This window comes from Accipiter gentilis, chromosome 6 (genome assembly GCF_929443795.1).
Source record: "Accipiter gentilis chromosome 6, bAccGen1.1, whole genome shotgun sequence".
NCBI lineage: Eukaryota > Metazoa > Chordata > Aves > Accipitriformes > Accipitridae > Astur > Astur gentilis.
The window spans coordinates 25,872,141-25,894,701 of NC_064885.1; the positions used below are offsets into that span (position 1 = coordinate 25,872,141).

The 22,561-nt window shown below is 37.5% G+C and overlaps 1 protein-coding gene across 1 annotated transcript in view; it reads left to right on the forward strand.

Annotated features, from left to right (window-relative positions):
- COL4A3 (collagen type IV alpha 3 chain) overlaps window positions 1-22,561 on the forward strand; it is a 65,578-nt gene that overhangs the window by 37,823 nt on the left and 5,194 nt on the right. Inside the window, exons 25-47 of the mRNA XM_049802840.1 lie at window positions 1,061-1,249; window positions 2,176-2,344; window positions 3,215-3,307; window positions 4,412-4,516; window positions 5,395-5,492; window positions 6,918-7,068; window positions 7,200-7,313; window positions 8,126-8,293; window positions 9,391-9,480; window positions 10,058-10,192; window positions 10,885-10,983; window positions 12,506-12,595; window positions 12,984-13,123; window positions 14,213-14,339; window positions 14,616-14,696; window positions 15,698-15,796; window positions 16,748-16,798; window positions 17,821-18,006; window positions 18,694-18,824; window positions 19,261-19,333; window positions 20,648-20,719; window positions 20,840-20,959; window positions 21,987-22,085. Of these exons, the coding sequence (XP_049658797.1) occupies window positions 1,061-1,249; window positions 2,176-2,344; window positions 3,215-3,307; window positions 4,412-4,516; window positions 5,395-5,492; window positions 6,918-7,068; window positions 7,200-7,313; window positions 8,126-8,293; window positions 9,391-9,480; window positions 10,058-10,192; window positions 10,885-10,983; window positions 12,506-12,595; window positions 12,984-13,123; window positions 14,213-14,339; window positions 14,616-14,696; window positions 15,698-15,796; window positions 16,748-16,798; window positions 17,821-18,006; window positions 18,694-18,824; window positions 19,261-19,333; window positions 20,648-20,719; window positions 20,840-20,959; window positions 21,987-22,085 (2,680 nt within the window). The remainder of the gene's footprint in view (window positions 1-1,060; window positions 1,250-2,175; window positions 2,345-3,214; window positions 3,308-4,411; window positions 4,517-5,394; window positions 5,493-6,917; window positions 7,069-7,199; window positions 7,314-8,125; window positions 8,294-9,390; window positions 9,481-10,057; window positions 10,193-10,884; window positions 10,984-12,505; window positions 12,596-12,983; window positions 13,124-14,212; window positions 14,340-14,615; window positions 14,697-15,697; window positions 15,797-16,747; window positions 16,799-17,820; window positions 18,007-18,693; window positions 18,825-19,260; window positions 19,334-20,647; window positions 20,720-20,839; window positions 20,960-21,986; window positions 22,086-22,561) is intronic.

Sequence of the window (22,561 nt, forward strand, 5' to 3'; positions counted from 1 at the left end):
AGGCAGAAACTGTAAAGTATGGCTGACCTAGCTTTACATGAGCCTGTTTTGCTCAGTGCAGCAGGAAGTTCAGTCCAGGCAGTGAGGCAGGTAAACCTGTGTGATTAACCTGTGCTGCATTTCATGATGGCTAGACTATTTCTGCTTGGTATGGGTAGTTTACAGTTAACTTCTGTTCATCACTGTGATTCTATAACCATGGCAGTCACTGTAAAGCATATATAGAGTTTTATATGCTTTGATCTTTGTCAGACTTCTTACTTCTCTTGTTTCCAGCATACTCAGGACTTGCTAAAGCCCCAGCCTTGCAGAGAAACTTGCTTCTTGTAATACTCTCTTCAGTAGTGCAAAGAACATTCCCTCTTGGGAAACATTATGAAGAGGGAAGGCTGACACCTGCTGCCACAGACATACCATTTGGTTTTTCTAATTTGTGCCTGTAGTAGTAATTATTTATGGGAAATTACAGTTGTTGCTGTCCAATAAGAAAATGTCATGCACAAGTATTCATTTTGGTTGCCATACAGGTACAGAATGAGTGTTGTAACAGGCTTTTCCAGAAAGCTCCCCGGAGTTCATGAGACCAAGATCACTAGAGCCCAGTGTGCTTTCAGCTTGTACTGGTTTTGGCTGGGATGGAGTACCTAGTTTGTACCCTGAGGGGGAGAGAAGGGAGAGGAGAAGTTAACTACAAACAGAGCCAACGGTGGCAGTTACAGTGTCCCTGGGGAGATATTCCCATGTGGAGGAGAAATCTCTAATTAGATTAAGGTACTTGGCTTTCTTTTTATGCTACCAAAGCACAACCAGGTAGCTGATAGTCTGATCCATTAAATGATCCTGCATTGTTCCTGCTTTTAGTAGCGTAGATTAAATGATAATCAGGAGTAAAGGCAGGAGAAAAAGGAAAACCCCAAAACCCTGTTGATTGAAGTGTTCTGTTACAGTGAATAAAGATGAGAATAAAGAGAATCACTCAGGTATTTAATTTAAAAAAAAGAAAGCTTGAAAACAGTTGACATATGTCAGCACTGAAGTTCTTTTGATTGCTCTGTTCCAGGGACCTCCAGGTTTTCGAGGAGATCAAGGACGTAAAGGATCAAAAGGTGAGCCAGGATACGTATATCCAGAAGGGCCAAAGGGTGAGCGAGGAGATCCAGGGGCCAGAGGAGATAAAGGAAGAAAAGGTTCAAGTGGATTTCTGGGAAGACCTGGCTCTAAAGGATGCAAGGGCTCTAAAGGTGAAGAGGTGGGTATGCACTGTTCGCAATTAATATAGAATTCATGATAACCTAAGTCAGTATTGATGTCTTGTACAACAGTCTGTTTTATCTATTCAGATACTTTAACTGAATATCCTCTACCTGACTTATGGGTAGTGTGCTCAACTATCGCAACCAATATGCATGGAAGAATGAGAGTAAATACTCTTATGTAATACTAGAGGGAGATGAGGCTAGTGTAGGTACATGTTGCTGAAAAACCTATGCAGTGTATTTTGGTATTAGTTTGGATATTTGTACTGGAGCATTATCTTGGATTCCTATGATGAATGAGATTTTTTTAAAAAAGACAGTTTTCCTGACTACTTATAATGCTTAAAAGGAGATAATAATCAAAACGGTTCCTGTTCAGTCTTTAGGAGTTAATCTTCAATCAGGGCTGAGAGAAACCACAAAAGCTGGGAGGACTGACCATAAAACTAGAATCATTAGGGCAGAGCTCTTTGTTCAGCAGAAGCAAAAAGTAACAATTATTGTTGTGTTGTGTTGGCTGAGAAACTGTTGAAATAATTCAGATATAACTATCTCTAAACCTGACTCCACGATATTCAAGGAGAATCAGAGCTGAGGTGTTTTTTTTTCATTATCAAATCCGTTTTAAAAAGAAAAAAAGTGTACAGTCTAATGCCAGAGCAATTGAAAAAACAAGCTGTTGTATTTATTTGTATGATTTCACTCTTCATAACCTTTTATTTGTAACCATTGATAATAAAACTTACATTCTTTTAATCACAAGTAAATCAGAGGAAATATTCCTCTTAAATTAGCAGAGCTACCCTGTTACTAAAGTAATGCACAACTATAGTGAGGCAGAGAATCAGGTGTTTTGTTTTGAAGGCTGGTGTGGAAAGCAAGTAATGCTTGGTATACACACATGTGTAATCATTAATAGGGATTGGCTGGTTCAAAAGGAGACAGAGGACTACCTGGATTGCCTGGCAGTCTTGGTCTTCCTGGAGAGATGGGGCTTCCTGGACTGCCAGGATATGGACCACAAGGAATAAGAGGTTTCAAAGGCTCTAAAGGAGTACCTGGTCCACCTGGATTACCTGGAGAAGCTGGTTTGTAACATCCTATTTTACCATGTTTTACCTATGTTAAAGAGTACTTAGTTGAAATCGCAGAGATACATTGAAGTCAAAGACATAATTTATGAAACACGGGAAGTTTTTCTTGCAATGAGATTTCAACAGTGTTGTTCCAGCTTTGGTCCCACTGGAGATAATAGCAAAAGTCTTAGGGCCATAATTGAGGTTGGAAGGGACCCTATAAGGTCTTTAGTCCAAATTCCTGCTCAGAGCAGGGTCAGCTATGAGGTCAGACCAAGTTACTCAAGGCATTATCCAGTTGGGCCTTAAAAACCTCTAAGGACAAAGATAACACATCATCTTTGGGCAGCCTGTTCCAGTGCTTGACTGTCCTCATCATGGAAAAAAATAAAATAAATCTTTAATTATGTATCCAGTCACCATCATTAGTGTGGCCAAAGTCATCAGGGGAAAATACAAATGACTTAATCATTTTTGAGTACTGAAAACAGACCGGCATATGTATTTATAGGTAAGCATAATCTGGAAGAATTCAAAGTTGGACAGCAGATATAGTCAAGGTTTCTTAAAGAGAATACCCATTAAATCTTTATGAAATGGAGTTGCAGATTAAGCATTTCTCAATTGCGTCATTGTCCTGCTGACTTTGTGCTTCCTTTTCTGTGTTGCCACGAGACTACAGGTAGGCTTGGTGTCAATAAAATTCTTTTGCTTTATAGGATCCAAAGGCTTTTCAAAGTCTGCTGGAGTTTCAGAAATATGGAAACTGTAGAAGACTGCATTTTTAGCAGAGTAGCTTGATCACGAATGTTTATAAATGCTTAAGATTACATATTGCCAAACTATAAGTCTTTGTAATCTTTGGTTATGTATTTGCTGAAGGTCTGAAAGGAGAGACCACTAGGATAACTCCATTACCTGCATCGCCAGGACCTCAAGGACCAGATGGTTTACCTGGACCCCCAGGAGTGCCTGGTGAGTACATCTGCACTAAATACAGTAAAAATCATAGAGAATCTGATTGGGATTTCTCTCCCAGCTCTGGCCAAACAAAACTGTTGGATTACTTTGAAATAACTGTAAAAAGGATTTCAGTGGTACGGAAACTGTGGAATTAGCTGTAACATTCCCTTTCAAGAAGACTAGAGGAAGTAGATGTGAATAGGGAGGGCACACAGGGCTATGTCCATGGTGCTAGAATGGCAGAGATTCCAAGCAGTCTTATGCTATCACTTGGTTCCTCCAAGAACCAGAAACATCTGGTGCATGTGCCACAGCTTGTATAACCAGGAAGGCGCCTCTGGCATAATTTTGACAAAAGCATATCGTAAATTATGCTGGGACTGCTGCAACCTTCAAAACAGAAGGAACAAAATTAGGTTGAAGCATTCTTAATCTTCGTGAAGCCCTTAGCTCTTCTTATGCTTTGCAGGGGCATAGTCAAAAAAGTAACTGTATTACTAAGTTTCCTGGTTCCTTTTTGACATGACTGTTACTAATCATGGTTCTAAGATATTAAGAATCTGAGGTTCCTATTTTGGGTGGGTTTTGGGCTTGGGTTCTAGGTTGGATTTTTTTTTGGTTACTGGTGTTTTAAATTTTGCAGAATTTTTGAATTCACTGAAGAACAGTACGTGACATTCAGACTAACTGTAAGGCATCTTTGCTTTGGTCTTGTAGAACAATAGTCCTTAAAGCTGCCCTGGATAGCATAGGAAAATTTCTTGGCAGCTCTATGGTAGCTTCTGTTCTTACAGTTGTTCTGTTCCAAGCTTCACCCCTATAATGAGCATTTGTATCTTCTCAGCAAGTGGAAGATTTGTATCTGCACGTAGTTGTTCCTAGAAGTCTGGAATCTGGGGAGATTGCATAAAAACTTAACTCACAGACTCATGCCTACTTTGATACTGTGAACACAATTAGCATTTTAACTGTGAAAAACTGTGGAGGAGAAATAGTGTCTAAGTTCTAATATAATCTACGGTGGTGTCCTAATTAATAATGACAAGCTATAAAATGCCTAACCTTACAAGTTGATGTTCTGTGGTACGATACAGTTTACTTATTTTCTTTGTACAGGTAGGGTTGGAGCAAGAGGTCAGCCAGGTGATTCAGGACATCTAGGACCAACAGGTGACACAGGCTTTCCAGGGCTTGGGTTTCCTGGAAACCCAGGTCTAAAAGGTAAAATACTCTTTTTGATCATCTTCTTCAAAAAAAGCAAAACTAAAAAAAATTTACTATTTTTTTTGGTCTACATTAAAAACAACTGAGTTTAAAAAAAATATAAATCAATGAACATTATTCAGACAGGCAAATGTTTTTAGCACTCTTGTAATTTACTGCCTTAAGGCTTACAAATTGCAAGTTTGAAATATTTTTAAAGTATTTCAGAGAATCAAACATCAAAGCTGGCAGTAAGACAATATTTTAAAAGACACTGATGCTTCATGGAATACTGCCCAAGCAGGTGCAGTTCATCTGAGTGCCACACTTCAGATGGTTTCTCTTTACCTGGATATGTGTTACAGAGACAGAGCTGTATAGTATCAATACTTTAATCAGTTTTGATTATGTGCACTGCAATACCTGCACTAGTGTGCAGGTAATAGAAAGCATTTTGAATACTGTGAATTCGCCATTCCTCATGCAAAGTCATACCCCACTTTTGAACACTAGAAATATTAAGAAATTCTTATAATCCTGTCAGGACGGGGGCGGGGAGGGGGTGGGGGGAAGCAAGCTTTGATACTCCAACTACTATCAAGCTGCTTGTTAAAGAAAACAGTAGGGAACTGACATCAGAATAGCTTCACTTTAAAAAAAAAATCCCATGTTTAAATGATTTGAAGCAAGTAACCAAGCAGTGTTACAATCAATGTTGAGTGAATATGTATGGAACAAGATGCAGTGTGTCACATCCACTCTGGAATCAAGTTGCTGTCTTCAACTCAGGTAAGGTACTTAGTGTCAGAGGCTCATAACTGCATCCATACAAATAGCCGTTTGTAAAATAAGGTGATAACCATAGCATCTCTACTGCCATTTAATTCATTTTGCAGGAGATAAAGGACTTGCAGGAGGCAAAGGGTCACCAGGTTGTGAAGGAAAGATTGGAAATCCAGGCCGAGCTGGAAACCTAGGACAACCAGGAGAAAAGGTTTGGTTAGAAATACAGCACTAGCTTTTCCGTGGGTCTCATTCGTTAAGTGTGACAGTGAGCAAATAAGTTAAGAAGTGTAAGGAATATAGGAGTTCCTATATTTCTTGACCAGTGATGCACAAACTATGAAATTAAATTCTTTTTATATAAAGGGGCTCAAGCCAAAATTTTAAATTAAGATACAGGATTCCAGAACTCCAAGTGTTTGGGATGTTTTGGTATTTTAAGTTTTCAGAGCACAAGGAAGATATTGAATTGCTTACAGCAAAAAAATTAAGGCCACAGCTTCTGAAAAGATGGCTATTTAGAAATCGCAATTAAGCACATATTTGATAGAGGTCAGTGACAAGTAAGAATGAATTTATTTTAAGCAAGTGCTCTGTTGAAGCATAAAGGAAGTATGTTGAAGGTAATACTGCAGCCACTCTTGCTGATTAACAGAAGCTAATCTACTGATGGCATATATAAATGTAGGATTCTTGACTACTCTGTAATCAGGATTAAAATTTGAACAAAATAATGACACCTAAATGTTTTGCAGAAGTGGCATTTCTTTTTTGTGTGCTCATATATCATTCTTTTGTGTGCTTGTTGACATGACAAAGTGTGGGGTTTGAGGCTGTGGATTTTTTTATTTTTTTTTTTTAATTATTATTTAGTCTGTGTTTGATGCCACAGAACAGCTGGATGTGGAGTGGCCTTTGTGGTTCAAGTATATCAACAGTGACTGGTATAAACTCAGCTCTACTGACCTGCTTTATGAACATATTCATTTGCTGGTACTCAAAGCTAGTACTCAAAACAACCAGCAGTTCAGTCAGCAAAAAAAAAAACAAAACAACTAATTAAAATTTTCCATTCAGGGAATAGACTCGATGGGACATCTGTGATAAAACCAGTCTTCATGGAAAACAATGTTCAGAAGAATGATTTAAAAAAAACTAATAACTGACTTTGGGTTTTCTGAGACATATCTGAGTGCTGACCTTGATTATTTAAATAAATATTTTCATAAAAGTATGACTGTCATATAAAAATAAAGGAAAAGTTGTATTTGGACAAACTTCAACCAGATTTTTCAGATACAGGTCCAGAGCTTTTCACGGCTACAGCAAGCATCACAATGCAGTAAAGGCCAAATGGAGGGAAGTGTCTTGCATTGCTCAGTAGCAAATTCTTAGTTAGGAGGCAGAATTCAAAAGCTGTCTAGACAAATTACTCCACTGGTATGGAACCTGCAGCTGATCACTAAGGAACACCCAGCCAATGGGAGCCATTAAAAATTATAATGTGAAAGATCCCCAGGGAATGGAGAACATTACCCTAATAAAAGAAGTTAATTAATTGATCACACAGTGGAGAAAATATTTTGGCAGATTTGCAAAACATAGTGGATTATTTACATTTCTTTCCGTGTTACAGGGTGATCCAGGCATGGTTATTCCTGGTGAGCCAGGTAGACTGGGTTCACCAGGAGGTCATGGCATTCCTGGCTCAAAAGGTGATACTGGATTTCCAGGACTTCAAGGCCTACCAGGGCGTGCTGGACATGATGGTGATGATGGCCTAAGAGGTACTGTTGTCAAACAAGCTCAAGGAGCACAGCAAGTTATTTTAAGGAAAGGGAAGCCAAGTCAAACAATGCTAACTCAAAGCCTGAAACTTCTACTGAAATCATTGTGAATCCAGTCTCCTTTCTTTTAGGAGATCGTGGCTCACCTGGAGTTCCTGGAGATCCAGGTTTTCCAGGGAAACCTGCTGAATGTCTTGCTGGCCTGCCAGGTTTGCCAGGTGGCCAGGGAGCTACTGGCCCACCAGGTAGGACCTTCTGAATCAAATGTGCCATTTGGCTGGGTGGGTCTGGGTTTTGTTTCTGCCTTCCAATGTCCTGAGGGCACTGAAGTTGTTTATGGATATTGGTTATAGGATAGTATGCAAGACAATGCGAGCCCATTTAAAATATGCACTTTCTGCAGATGGGAGAAAACATATGCACTGATTAAGATGGATTAAGATTCAGATTCCATTGTATAGTACAAAGACTAATCACAAACTGGCCCAAATTCCACAGGAAAAAGGATATTTCAGTCACATATTCTATATGGGGCTGAACTTAAGATTTCTTGGTGCAATGTGATTGATAAATAAACAAAACAGAGGAAGAGCTCAGCTAGGTAGAAAACCAGTTTAGGGTCTCAAAAGTACCTGCATATACTGTGTATGAATTTCATTCCAAAATAAACACAGTCAGGTACCCAGTACAGTCATTCTCCTGTATATGATCTCAAAAGGAATTTTTTTTTTTTTTTTTTTTTTTTTTTTTTTTTTTTTTTTTTTTTGAGAATGAATGCAGAATTGGTGGGTTTTTCATGTTTGGGTTTTTCTTCTTTTGCTGAGGAAAAAATAGAATTCTCCAGTCTCATCTTTTTTTTTTTTTTTCCCTTTAAAAAAACAACAACCCACAACTCTTTTGAGATTTCCTGAATGTGTATGTTGTCTTACAGATCTAATGTTGAGCCCTCAAACAGGCAGAGTTCCAGAAGAGTTTCATGCTCATGAAAGCAAGATAGAGATGAAGGTTTATTTTCCAGACACATGTACCATACTTGATTGTCATGCATTTTTCATAGGAGAAAGAGGTTCACGAGGTTCAAAAGGAAAGCTAGGTCCTCCTGGCTTGAGTATCCCAGGAATCTATGGAGAGCCTGGGGAACCTGGATTAATAGGTCTTCAGGGAAATACGGGATTACCTGGCGCCAAGGGACAGTCTGGACGGCCAGGAATCTCTGGCGTGCCAGGTAAGGATTCCCCAAATACTTGTTTAGACGTAGAAATTAAGTTAGTCTCTGCAAAAAGATGTTAGTCATGCTTTTCCGAACTGAGGATACTGAAATATTTTTCAATCAACAGCTTTCATATATCATTGAGATCTATATGGAAAACAAATAAATCATCATTCCCTAAATGATGAGCATATCTTTAAGCTGTCATGACACAGTACTAAAGTAACAGTCTTCTGAGAACAGAGAGCTACCTTACATTATTTTTTGTACAGTAATGTCCTTGCAGGAGGACAAGAAATAGTTAACATGCAAAGCAACTCCCCAGCATAATGGAACTGTAAAGTGTTTAGTTCTTACTCAGCATCCTTTTTCAAACAGGTAGCTTGTTAATGCTATCTTTTTTCTTAAAAAGCAAGTTGAGATCTTGAGTCTGGCAGAGTTGAGTCAGATCAAACTCTGTCACATTAACCAGAGCTAACTTTAAGTAAGGTAGGTAATTCCTGTGAGGGATTTTTTTTTTTCAGAAGTGTGTTCAAATTTGATTCATAGACTAAAAGAAATCAGTTATGTAATGCTTCTTATCTTTAATAAAGATTTTTCATTACTATCAAATCCTTCATTATTCTGTGGGAAGGAGATGGTACATACCTTTTTATACATACAACTTATAAAACTAATGATAAACATGTAGCACTTGACTCAGTTATGCAAACTTAGACTTCTGGTGTCATTTGAAGGGAGTTGTCATGTCGCAGCTGGCCTTCAACTCCTGAGCCAGAAAGGAATGTCTCTCCCATACTTCCTATGACAGGTCTCCCATCCCTGTGTGGATATGTCAGATACATTATCCTCACTGTCAGTTATTTCATTCTTTGATAGAAGCTGTTGCAGCTACTAGTCTAGGTAGTTTGGGGGTTACTGTGTGTGTGTAAGTGCTGTTCATGTGGTTAAAGACTGGAAAACAGGCTTGGACAGTATGTTACAGAAATGGAGAAAAAATAAACAAGCAATTAAACACTTAAATGACAGGCATATGTGTCGTTTTCTGACACAATGTTCTGTTTCAGTGATCAAATACTAACAAATATGTTTCTATTGCTTCAATTCCACAGGCTCAAGGGGAGAGCCAGGTATAATAGGCCTGTTAGGAATTCCTGGACACCCTGGCATGATTGGAAGACCAGGCAACCCGGGTAGCAGAGGCAAGTGGCTGTTGTTTCTGCCTTCATTATTACTTAGAATAATGGAACTTCCATGCTGAAGTAGTCTTATGATCCATCTTGATGTATGTTATCACTCCTGAGTACACGTCATGCCAGAATTTCTTTGAGTCTTGGTAAATCTTTGGCTTCTGTGTATGTGCAGTCTACAGACTGAATGACAACATTATATTTTTTTTTTTAGCAGTTTTGAATTGCCACCTTTTTATTTCATTGGTATTTTTAAAAGTGGCTGGTGGTTTGCTAAATAAAGAGCAGAGAGCCTTTTTGCTCAGTTTTTTTGCCATACCTTTCATGTTCCAAATACAGCTATTAAATATATTCAATAGATACAAGATTTTACATATGTTTAGTATAAGAAATAGTTACAGTATCTTGCCATAATCTGTGCTCGTAGATGTTTTATTGATTATTGGAGTAATTAAGAAGCTAGTTTAGGTTATGATTTGGAATGTGTATTTATATGCATAGTTGCACTTGAAGACAAGAGTTTCATTGCTTCGTTTATGCTATCATCTAGTCAGGTTTCTTCAGAAGATTTCATTATATTTTCTTGCAGGTTCTTCTGGCTTCCCAGGACTAAAGGGAAGAAAAGGGTTTCTTGGAGCAAAAGGCGAACCAGGTGATAAAGGTTTTCCTGGACCATCTGAGACCTTGGTTGGCATTGGGAATAAAGGAGAGCAAGGCTTAAAAGGTACACATTCATTGTTCTGTCATTCAAAACTAGTCAGGGTTGTCATCTGTGTTGCAGTTCCAGTGGACTCTAAAACGTGGAAGAAGCGGACTGTATTACTGAGAGTATTCACGTGGCTTTGAAATAATTATTGCTGAACACTGTAACTGCCTTTTTGTTAATGGGATAGTTGGATATTACACTGAATATTTATTTCCATTTTAGCAAGTCTGTATTCCTTATAAAAACCTCTTATTGTAATGTTAAACTAGTAGTAATGTGTCAGTAGTACTAGGAGGCTTATATACATACATACATGCTATACATTCACATTTTTATACATTTAGTAGCCCATGAGCATAGAAATGGGTGTGCTTACCAACTAGATGCTGGATTGCAAAGAAGTTGAGTCTGCTTAGAAGTATTTGACTGTCAGAAGAATTCCTTTGTTTGCAATATTAATACAGACTCTGTATATGAGTTGTACATGCTTAACTAATGCTGTCTGGCTTTTTATGTAGACATTTTCCTACAGACGTGTTTCCATAAAGAAAGCTTTAACTGTGAGCTTGTGTCTTGCTTATGTGTGTTCACAGAGTGAAAATCCTATGCTCCACTTATGCTTCATGAGCTTAAAGAGTTATAGAACTTTACATAAAACACATTCTAAGGTGTTGTTTTGTAATATCTTTTAAAATGAAACTTTGTTTTAGGAGTTCAAGGAAGAATGGGTCTAAGAGGAGAAAAAGGTGATGCTGGTGTGCAAGGTCCCCCAGGTCTTGATGGGTTTGAAGGAATACCTGGTCTACCAGGTATGGAATACGTATATTGAAAATTACCGTATCATGTAGAGAGTAGAGATAATATTAGCTCAATGCTAGCACATAAACTTGGTGCCAGCAGCAGCACTACATTCTCTGTATTAATTCTGAAGCTTTTCTGACAATTCTGAAGCTGAGCAATTTCCAAAGCTGCTATTTGAAAGTCATAGCAGCTACCACCAAATGATTGTTTCCTTCCGAATATAGTCCATTGTTTGGGGTGATAAATAGAATATAATATTAAATCCTGAATAATAATAACTTTAAAATCTAAAGGGTGATGAGGCCAATAAATAAAAACTGGTATTTATAAGAAGTTTGAATTCCTAATATTATATAAAAAAAAAAAGTAAGACTTCTAAAATATGAACATTAGAATTGTGCACAAAAATATTTCAGAAGCTTTTTTATTTCAGATTGCTTTTATTTCCCATTTCAAAGCCTGCATATTTGGCTTAAATTTTAAGTTACCATATCTGCAGTGAAAAGCAGACTTCAAAAGAACCTGCATAAATCATAAACCTACCTAAGCTATTTCACAACGTTTGCTCTACCATTTCCATAACCTCATACATAATGATACATGTTGACCCTTGAGTGAGACAATTCATCTGTTTTTTTTTTAAATTGATGCTAATAAAACATCTCTACTTCTCTGTATTCTATGGTTTTGATTCTTTGAGATAACTTCTTTCTAGAAAACCATATGACACTATAATTAGGTACATAAAAATGGTGACAATTAGAAATAATTTTAAACTTGGAATCAAAATGGCTCTTCTCATGATGGCAGTTATCCATGCTACCTGCTATTATAGCATCACTGCTATACTCTGTCATTAACATCCTTTGTAGTCATTGCAGTGTAGCCATCACAGGAAAAACTGCAAATGCTCCACTACTCCCTAACTTTTTATGGAAGAAAATAAGACCTCACCTGCCTAAATGTTCAGGCATTGCCAGTACCCTGGAATTTAGACATGGGAACATTCTAGATGCAACTAGATCTTGCAGTCATTAAACTGAATGCTAATTTAGCTAAATTAAGCTAAAGATAATGGAGTAGAGGAAAAAAGTGCCTAAACCATATAAGAAAAAGCTCTTGAGTGTACTGGTCGTGCATGAGAAGTGCATAATGAGTAAGTAATTATGTGATTGTGACATGCCCAGAACTCAGAGGGACAATGAAAGGAGAGTCCAGCGTGTAAATATAAATTCATGATCTTGATAAAAATTTGCAAAAGTATATTTCAGTTGCTGCCCCTAAGTGCTGTGGTCACAAACCTTGATTTTAATGTTGATACATAAGATGCTTGTTATTTCCTTGGCTTTCTGACAACAATAATGATAATTTTATTTGTGTCTGGGGCAAGAGGCTGCATGTTGATTTATAAAATAATAAGATACCATGTCAAGGTGTGTGGTAGAGGATTCTGTATTCATGACAGCTCTACCAGCCAGCCAGTGTCTAAAGCAAAAATGTGAAGATGACACTTATTTCTTCATCTTGCAGGTGTCAAAGGATTTATGGGTCTTCCAGGGATTCCTGGAGGACAAGGATTCCCAGGTGCACCAGGAAACAAAGGGGACATGGGAATTCCAGGTCATTTTCTGTCAAGCCATATTACAAATTCATAGACCTTTATAGAAGCATTTGCACAGATCTGAGCAGTTACTGTAAGCGTACTATACAATACTTAGACTGGGATTTATTCTTTGTGGTACCTATAGACTTCTCACCACGCCAGCATTTGCTTGACTTGCAGAATACAGTTCTCCCTCTCTCTAAATGAAATATAACTTATTTAATTTATATATTGTTACATATAAGAACCTCTTTTTGATGGGTTTAGAAATAAAATCACTGGCTGTGTAAATTACTTTAATGAAGAATGAATATCTGAATATACAAGCAGTAGCTCACAAAACACAAGGTGTAGTATACAATTATGATTCTTTTAAGAATGGTATCAGTATCTGTATTTTTCCAGGTCCAAAAGGACAGAAAGGATCTCCGGGCTTTCCAGGACCATCAGGTGACCCTGGTCCACAGGGCTATGGTGGCTTTCCAGGTGACAAAGGAGATCCTGGGTACCCATCTGCTGGGCCTCCAGGAGAGCCTGGTCCAAAGGTATAAAGGCATTGGAAACATTGTCATATTAGGCAATAAGCAGAGCCTTTGACTATAGAAACAGAACAGCATGTAAGCGAGAGCTGCAGAGTTTGCAGAAGTAGATGATTTGTTAGTGATAAAAAGTATGAAGATTCTATTGTGTCATTACTAAGGAGAAATTTTTGAGTTAATTATATTTCATTTTTCTCTTGGTGCAAGAATTTCTTATTTGTAAAGATGGAACATCTTGGAAATAACTTTGTTTCTGTAAAAGTTGCTAATCCATTAAGAGCAAGGACTTGCACTTAAAAAGTTAGCAGTAGGAATACTTGCACATTAAAAAGTACATAAAAACATAATCTTAGCAAACACAAAAGTTTCATAAGCTAAAATTGTACTGTTGTTTTTTGTCAGTCTAGTAATATTACACAACATGAATTGGGTTTTTTTTCTTAGTCATATGTATTACATTCAGTATATATTATGTTCAGTAATATATATTGCTAAGAAAAAAACAGTATCTTTTATGTTAGGTCAATTGGATACAATTTTACTCCACATACTCTGGTTGTTGAACAACTGGGAGTCTTTTTACATATGAGATTGTACGTGGTTGAGGCTGTAAATGGTACTATAACTCCTGTAATCTGTCTAAATTGTATGTTTCTTTTCTGTGTTAGCTGGGTAGCCACAATGAGATTACTGTCATGAAAGTCAGTAGGAATTCAAGGAAAAATATGCATTTCAGTATTTTTTTTATAGCTGCATATTATGTAAGGAATGTTTGTTTGGATCAAAAGAGGAGCTGTTGGAATAAAATTGAAGGAAAGTCTATGTGTTGGTGAAAACATCTGAAGATGAAGTTGGTGTGTATAGATTAAAGAAAGATATTTTTTTTCTTAGCTATGTCTAAAGGATCAGTGGTATTATGAGAAGACTTCGTATCAGTCTACTTTGATTTTTTTGTCTGAAAATCATAGTGAACTGTGATTACACTTACTTAACCTTTAAAATTATGTATGATTTTTCTGTTGTTCAAATATGGAATGTAATGTATTTAATGTAAGGTGATTCTTTACCTTTTCGTGTGCAACTTCTATTTCTCAGGGAGATCCAGGCCCCCCAGGAGTTTTGGGCAGCAAAGGAGAAAAAGGATCCCAAGGTCATCCAGGACATAAAGGAGTACCAGGACCACATGGGATCAGAGGTGAAACTGGAAGTGCAGGAATCCCAGGTATGTTTTGTTTTGGAGGGGTGATGAGATGTTGACATGCTTCCAGAAGAAGATAATTTCTCAGTAAACTACACAGGGTGCCTTTGGGGTGGCACATTTATATTCAACTGCTGTAAACCTAAATAGCTCCTTTGTAGTCCATGCAGCCAGGCTAGCTTATGTCAGCTAGAGATCTTTCGCAGCCGCCCAAAGCAGAAATGATAGCAAAGTTCTCAGACTGAATCTGGATCTAGTGATAATGCCCTTTCTCCTCTCCCACACTCTTTTTTCTTACAGGGAAGCTTGGACCTCCTGGAGATACTGGTGTTAAAGGACTGCAGGGCCGCCCAGGACAACAGGGCATTACAGGCCCTCCTGGTATGGCATATAGCATCTCTCCCAGATCACTGCCCCCTGGTTTGTTAGTTTCTTTGTAATGAGGCAGTTGGTGTTCTTATTCTTTTGAGCTTTTTAGAATTTAACTGATGCAGTTGCAGTCTCTGTTTATGTTAGTTAGGGGGTTTGTTTAGTTTACCTTCTGTGGTTGCAGCTAAGGACTTCAACAGTGTGTTTTCAATGTTACCGGTTCAGCTGAGGCAAGGTGTTTTAATTTTGTTTCACCGTTGTAAAGCTTTTTGCCCTTTTTTTTTTCTCCCCTCTAGAGGTCTAAAGATATGATATCCACACAATTGTAAGAAAGGCTTGTTCTACCTCCTAAAATAGAATAATAAACTAAGATGTAGTAGATAAGGAGGAGAAGAAAAGTAATTAGAGTTGAAAGAGGGGGCACAGTTGTAGTTTCTTGTTAAAGCAACAGAAAAGATCAAACCATTCAAAATATACCTAAGGGGGAATGTGTAAGTATGCAGTGACAGAGAGGTATGCAATGCAGACTTTAATAAAGGCGTGCCAGTCATTGTCTTCAAAATATTGAGAGACCTTCATCAAAATTATGATGTTGTGGTTTTGTTGACGTTAGTGAACTTGCACTGACTTATCAGCAGAGTTAGGAAAGATCAGAATCTACTCCCTGTTTAGAGAAACCTTCAGTTTGTAATAAAGCCAGGGAGAGAGACCACACTGCCTGTATGGATTCCCACCAGCATGGGTTAAATCAAAGGCAGGGTTCTAAAATGTATTTGAAAGACAGGAAGTTATTGCCTGTGAAAATAGTGGGGGGTGTTAAAGCCATTAAAGGCTGCTGAGCTCAATAAAAAGTATATGTTGCTCTTTAGAAATGTTTATGTACCGCTACACTTACATCTATCTTTGAAGTAGCTGAACTAATTAAATTTTAATAAAAGGGACTCATTTGTTATCCTTTTGAAATGCAGAATAATAGAAGTGAAAATGATATTGTGGTCCATTATAATTCACAGGTGCTGTTGGACACCCTGGAAAAAATGGGCTTGTTGGTGAAAGAGGTAATCATGGTCAGGATGGTATGCCTGGTCGCCCAGGAGTAAAGGGAGAACCAGGTAACACCAGTGAAATATTTTCATTCAGTTTTACAATTGTTTTTTTGCCCTAGTTAAACTGACAAGGATTGTTTGGGAAGGATTAATAAGGAGCTTCTGTGGAGCCAAAGATAAATTTATAAGTAGAAGGTTTTTCACTTCACAGGCTTTTCTTTGTAATTGTTGTACATGCTGTCAACAACCCAAATGCATCTGTCACCACTCTATTATACATGTGGTTTGTCATAATGTTGCCTAAAAATGTTAATGTCTGCAAGAGCCAAGTATTGCTGTTAACAGTTCTTACGTGTTTAATCTCAAAGAGATGAAAAGAACAAAAATCCTTTAAAGAGGTCTCCTCTCTTGCGTGGAAATAAGATGAAAGGAATCACAGTGTTTACATGAATAGTGAAGGTTTCTATGACCTGCTCCTTTGGTTGTAAAACCTTTCATTTAAATGTCACTTCTGATGTCATCAACATCCTCAGATAGATTTAGTCTTCCACTGAATTCTGACAGAAAGTGTTTTCATATTCTACAGTGAAAATGTTTCTTTACATATTAGTATAAAGAGGATACTGAGAAGGCGTTCATAGTATTTAGGAAGTTTTTTCAAATTAAATTTGAAGTAATCACTGTTAACATTTTCTTTTTTAGGTATTTACATTTCTTCTATTTTTCTTAGTAACTAACTTAAATGCAGATTTTTTCTTCTGTTTTTTTTTCCTCTGAAAAAAGACAAAGCTTATTGTAGAATGTACCTTAAATATGATTTTTCAATAAGAGTTCCTACACAAATTTATTTTGTACTTCTGGATAGAAGAAATGGAAATAATTGATACATTATATTTTACATATAACTAAAATCTACATTTTGATTCAGTGAATTCTGAAGAAATGTATGAAATATTAGGCAACTATGATGTTTTCTAATAATTACTCAGGACTTGAACATGACCTAATATTTTATAGGAGCACCAGGGAGAGGAATCCCTGGCCTTCGAGGTATTCCTGGTCGTAGAGGTGAGTTGTCCTTTCAGAAAGCAAAAGCTTAACTTTTAAATACCAGAATCATCATCTTCAAGTCACCTCCTGCTTTTGGATGCTTGAAATGGCACTAAGAGTGTCAAAGGAAATCAAGAGTGATTCTGTGCTTTTGATCAATGATTTGGTGCTATATGTTAAATGTCAAGAGTTCTTGCTTGTAAAGTTAAGGCTATTGTAAAAGGGAAATAAAGAAGCTAACTTCTATGGTTTTGTGAAGGTGATATACACATTCTAGAGCTTTTGAAATTTTATTTTGATGCATAATTTGATTAACGGAGTATATTCTAATGAAAACTGATGATGCTGAATACTAAGCATACTGTAAGAAAGCTGCAGTGATTGCATTTTAATCTTGTTCATCTCCTCTTTTAGTGAGCAGTTGACTGAGGGGACTTTTCCCATTTTTTATTTTGTTGCATTGTATTTCTAGTACTGGTAGAAATCCATTGATTTGCTTTACTTAAAAATAAACAAATAAATAAATAAAAATTCTGTCTTCATATCCTCCATATAGAGATCATGCACTCGAAGATCAACCTTAGAACAATATCCTTTGGGAGTAGTCTCTTACTTTGTGGTACTCCTATTGATGCTTTTAGCTGGAATTTAGTTTAAAATTATTTGCCAGTTCTGATGTTCAAAGTAACATTTCTTCTACTTAATCCATCAAGAAATATTCCCTGCTCTGGTCTTTCTACCCTCTTCTCAAGTTTATTCCTTTGTATAAGCAATTTCTGAAGTGGAGTTTTTTTTTAAATTTAAAAAAAAAAAAAAAGAGAAAAGAAAAAAGAGTGGTGTGTGTACACTACCTTGCAGTGAATCCTGTCTTCTCACAAGTATTTTGCTTTACATTAGCAAGGTGGCTTTGGGGACTCCTCCATACTAAAGACAAAGGTTGAATTCTATGTTTGCAGTGTAGTAAATGCATATACTCTGTGTAGTCACATCATCTTACCATCTTTACAGCTCTCCCCAAATGTAATACTTATACTTTGCAGGAATCAAAGGGGACATGGGCCTGCCTGGTTTTCCTGGGCCACCAGGTATGAAAGGTCATCAGGGTGATCAAGGACCCATTGGACCTCCTGGCTTAGTGGGGTTACCTGGATTTCAAGGCGCAACAGGCATGGCAATTACTGGCCAAAAGGGGAATAGAGGTATTGCTGGTGCAGATGGGAGACCAGGTGTGTTGTTATTACTCCTTATTTATCTGAAATGATATACTGATTATTGAAAGCAGAATTCAGCCTGTCCAGAACTCAAGGTTGAAAGAGGTCTTCCCCCAAGACAGCTTCATAATTAAGCAGGTAGTTCCTTTACCAGTTAATGCAATGTTACTGTTGCAAACACTGTGATGGTCTATGCAGTGTGATGTTAACTAAAATAATGCTAAGCTTTGCAGTCCACTCAATTGCATGATTTTGCTTTCTTCCCATGTGGTCTGTAGGGCAGCTGAGATCCAACTTTAAAGAAGTGAGGTAGCATGAGCGGGTAGATGTGGGACTTAGGGGCATGGTTTAGTGGTGGACTTGGCAGTGTTAGGTTTACAGCTGGACTTAATGATCTTGAAGGTCTTTTCCAACCTAAATGATTCTATGATTACAGGCATAACTACAACTGGAGGATATTCAAGAAACTGTAGTGCTACAGAGTACTGCAAGAACTCAGCTATGATCTCAGATTAAATTAGCTGGCTAGGAAAAATGAGTTGATTTTTTTTTTTTTTTAAAATGAGTATATTTACTTGGGAATCACTGAGGTGATAAACATGAGTACCATTATAGAGTTACTCAATGTTGTACTACATTGTATGTAATGTATGTGAAATTTCATTGGCAGTAGACTTTACTTACTCTGGTGTTTCTGTACAGGTGCTCCAGGTTTTCCAGGGCCTCCTGGTCTTCCCACTCCCAGCATGAAAGGAAGCAAAGGTGTTAGAGGGGCAGATGGCATACCAGGGTCAACAGGCCCAGACGGTGACATTGGTCCTCCCGGTCCAAAAGTCAGTGAAAGGAATATTGCTTGTTTCCTACTCCATTGTTAATTTGCTCTTGCCATGAAAATAACACCCAGGACAATTAAAAAAAACCCAACAACAACAAAACAGAAAAACCCCACATCGTCCCCAAAACCTCATTTAATAGAGGGAAAATATTAAAATGGATATGAAAAGTAACTTTTATGGACTTAAGTGGCTAAAAAAAAAATTACTGTGAATTTCTGGCACGTCATTTCCTTGGCTGTTCTGTATTGCAGAATAACATTAACAATGATATGACTATTTCTAACATGTAACATGCTTACAAATGGAGCAGATAATTCTAGTTGTAGCATATTCTGTGAACATAATGCTCTGAATATTCTAAACAAAAAGAAAGTGTACTTCATAGTGTGCAGATGCTGCTTCCTGTTTATTATTGCTGTTACCTGATTTGCAGGGAATAGAAGGTCGATCAGGTTATCCTGGTGCTAGAGGGGACCCTGGATTTCTTGGATTCCCAGGTGTAAAAGGTATTCATGTATTTATTACATACACTTCTCTGTGCCTAATACAGTCATTTACATGTTGCATTGTAATAGTATTTGTGGTTTTGAGGTTTTTCAATCAAGAGCAGGGGGTAAGTCAGCTATAAATGCAAGTGATCACCAAGAGAGCTATGGGTATGTCCAAACTGATGTTGAAGTGAAGAAGGCCTGAAACGTCAATGGCCTTCACCTCAGGCAAATGCAAAACAAGTTTGTCCTTAGTGATTAATAATGCATAAGGACTTTGGGACTGAGTCTGCTAATTAGAAATGCCACACCACTGCTACAAGATGAGACTTTCTGGCAACCTTTTAGATATAGAACTTGAACATTTAATTATAATTACAACACAGAGCACTGCGTCATCTGTTTGCCATAAGAATAGTCCCAATTATAATCTAATTCACCAGTTTATCAGCAGACAAACTGTTAAATGTATTAACTTCACTAATTTCATATTCATGAGAGTTAGTCAGATCAGTAGCTAGCTAAAAATCCTTTTAATTTAGACATTTTTCTAGTGCTTTAAATCTGATATAGGTCTGCATTACTCCAATATTCTCATTTTTCAATTGCATGATATACAGTGACACAGAATTGTCATTATCTGTTTAACCTACTGGTTTGTGTTCCATACTAATTATTGTGTATTTTAAATTTGTTCTAATTTGAAACGTCACTGTACAGGCAGTAAGTAGACTTTCTTAAGCAAAAAGCTCTCATTTCATGGCAGTCAGTCAAATCTCCTGACCTGATGATAAAATACAGTTGACTTTTTTTTTTTTTTTTTTATTTCCAGCAGAGCTGTGGAGAGTAATCTGAATGTAACCTCATATTTTGTGCAGTGAAAAGAATTGCTTATGAAGTTTCAAACACTTAAAAAACTATACAACCCTCCTAGCAGCCATTAGCATAACTGACAATAGGGTTTAAAGGCAGTTGAGCTGCACAGCATTGCTGAAGGCAGCACTTGACCTGTATACTCAGTGACAAAAACACATGAGATAAAAAGGACATAGTCTAAAGTTGAAATTTTAAGCTAGGTTTATGGGACCAGCCATTATATGAAGATAGGCATGGAAACAACTTCTTACAAACTGAGTGCACTTGGCCTATAAATTATACAGTAACAGCAGAGATGTAGAAGTCCAGTTTCACATTTCATATGAGTCTACAGGCTGTGTTACTCTTTGGGAAGGTTGCATGGATCATGCAGGACTCTTAAATAAGCCACTGAAACTTTGACAGTTGTTTTGACATTTTAAACCAGACAGATATATCTTCAATCTTCTTTCCTAGGAGAAAAGGGTAATCAAGGACCCCCTGGACCACAAGGTGCAGAAGGGCCAAGGGGACCAAAGGGCCAGCGTGGTAACCAACCCTTCTCATTCTAATACCAGCTGACTTAGGTTGATTTGTTTGTTTTGTTTTGTAGTTTTTTGCTTTCTTTTAATATAAAGCAATAGCTCTTCATTATATTTTTGCTGCTAGGTCCACCTGGAGTCCCTGGGAGAATATTCTCTGTCCCAGGAAGCAAGGGTCCTCCTGGACTGCCAGGAATCCCAGGAACACCAGGTGATCAAGGAATTCAAGGGATTCCTGGACTACAAGGTGGTTTATATTTTTATCTCTATACATGTTTGTGTGTGGTGCTTAGTGGAACATTTTGGTTCAGCGGCAAAACATGCTTCTGCATAGAAAACTGACGTGTCTTTAATAATACCTCTTCATATTTTAAAATAGCTCTTTGTACCTTGTTAGCAACCTTGTATTTATAACCTGTCCCATTCCATCTGCCCTCCACCCGCACAGTCAATGAGTAAGTTTCTCCCCCAACATAAGCCTAAGCAACATAATGGAATAAAAAGTAAACTTGGATCAAAACATTCACCATTTTCATACAGCCAGAACCATGCTCAGGATGTTTGTCATTTTTGGGGCTGGAAATTACCACACACAATAGAAGTACTCTAGATGTGCTACGAAGTGATTGCCTGTCATAGCCTGGGGGTGGGAAAGGAAAGGAGAGGCTGGCTACTTCTCCATTGGCACTAGAAGTGAAGCCTGCCACTGCTGTGAGGAATGTGGAAGCAAGGAGAAGGTAGGATGAGGTGGATGTGCAGTGGGTACTTGGCCACCCTTCTCAATACCACAGCTTTCCACTGGAGGAAGGGAGCTCCTCAGGGGGACAGGCTTGCCAGAAGGCATGCCCCACTCAGGAATGACAGTTGTCTCCAGCATAACAAAGGCACTAAAGAATTGTTCTTTTACACTTTCCTTAAAGTTGTTTTAAAAATTCTTTACAAAGAATTACAAACCATGACCAAGATGTTTTTGGCCTGTTACTAGAGTTTTGTAATATTTCTATTGTATGTCATATGCTAAAAGAAAAAGGTACTTGCTTTGGTTTCTGTAAACATTTCTTATAAGAATAATATTTTTCTGCAATACACTCGATATTTCCTTGTAATCTTCCTGATAGGAAGTACAGTGACAGTTACACCACAGACAGTCTCAAAACTTCGTGAATTCATGCTGATGTTTTTATTCTAACACAGCTACATTTACGTGGGGACAGTATTAAAATCTAGAATAACTACTGTTATATAATTCTGTTTTTTTCTTGATTATAATTTAGGACCTAAAGGAGTAAAAGGTCTACCAGGAAGTTTTGGTCATCCAGGTCATCCAGGACTGCCTGGTCCAAAAGGAGACAGAGGATTTCCAGGACAAAGAGGTACAGGAAAGCGGACATCTCTGTTTGACTGCTACTACTGAATTTACAGTTCAACTGTATTTCTGATTTCTGTAAATCCTTCCTCTTGCATGTATTGAGATTCTGTAATAGTTACAGTAGCTTTAGGGCCACAAGCACATGCAAGCACATTCTTAGCTTTTAACAGATACATGTTCACAACTGAAATAAAAGCTACAAAGATATGCCTTAACTGTGCTCCTCTGTTACTAATTACATTTATTTATCCTCTTGAAATCCCTAGGTGTACCTTCTTATGACATCAAATAGAACTAAATATTTCTATTTAGTCACCATAAAAAGTTTTTACTTTACAACTTTTTTGGTAAAAATGGCCATGGTTCTTTCAAATACCTCACTATTCCATGAAACTATGCAATGTAAAGCTACCTGAGCTAGGTCTGAAGGAGTTAATACATCTAGCAACAAATACTACCAATTTTCAAGTTGTATCTTCT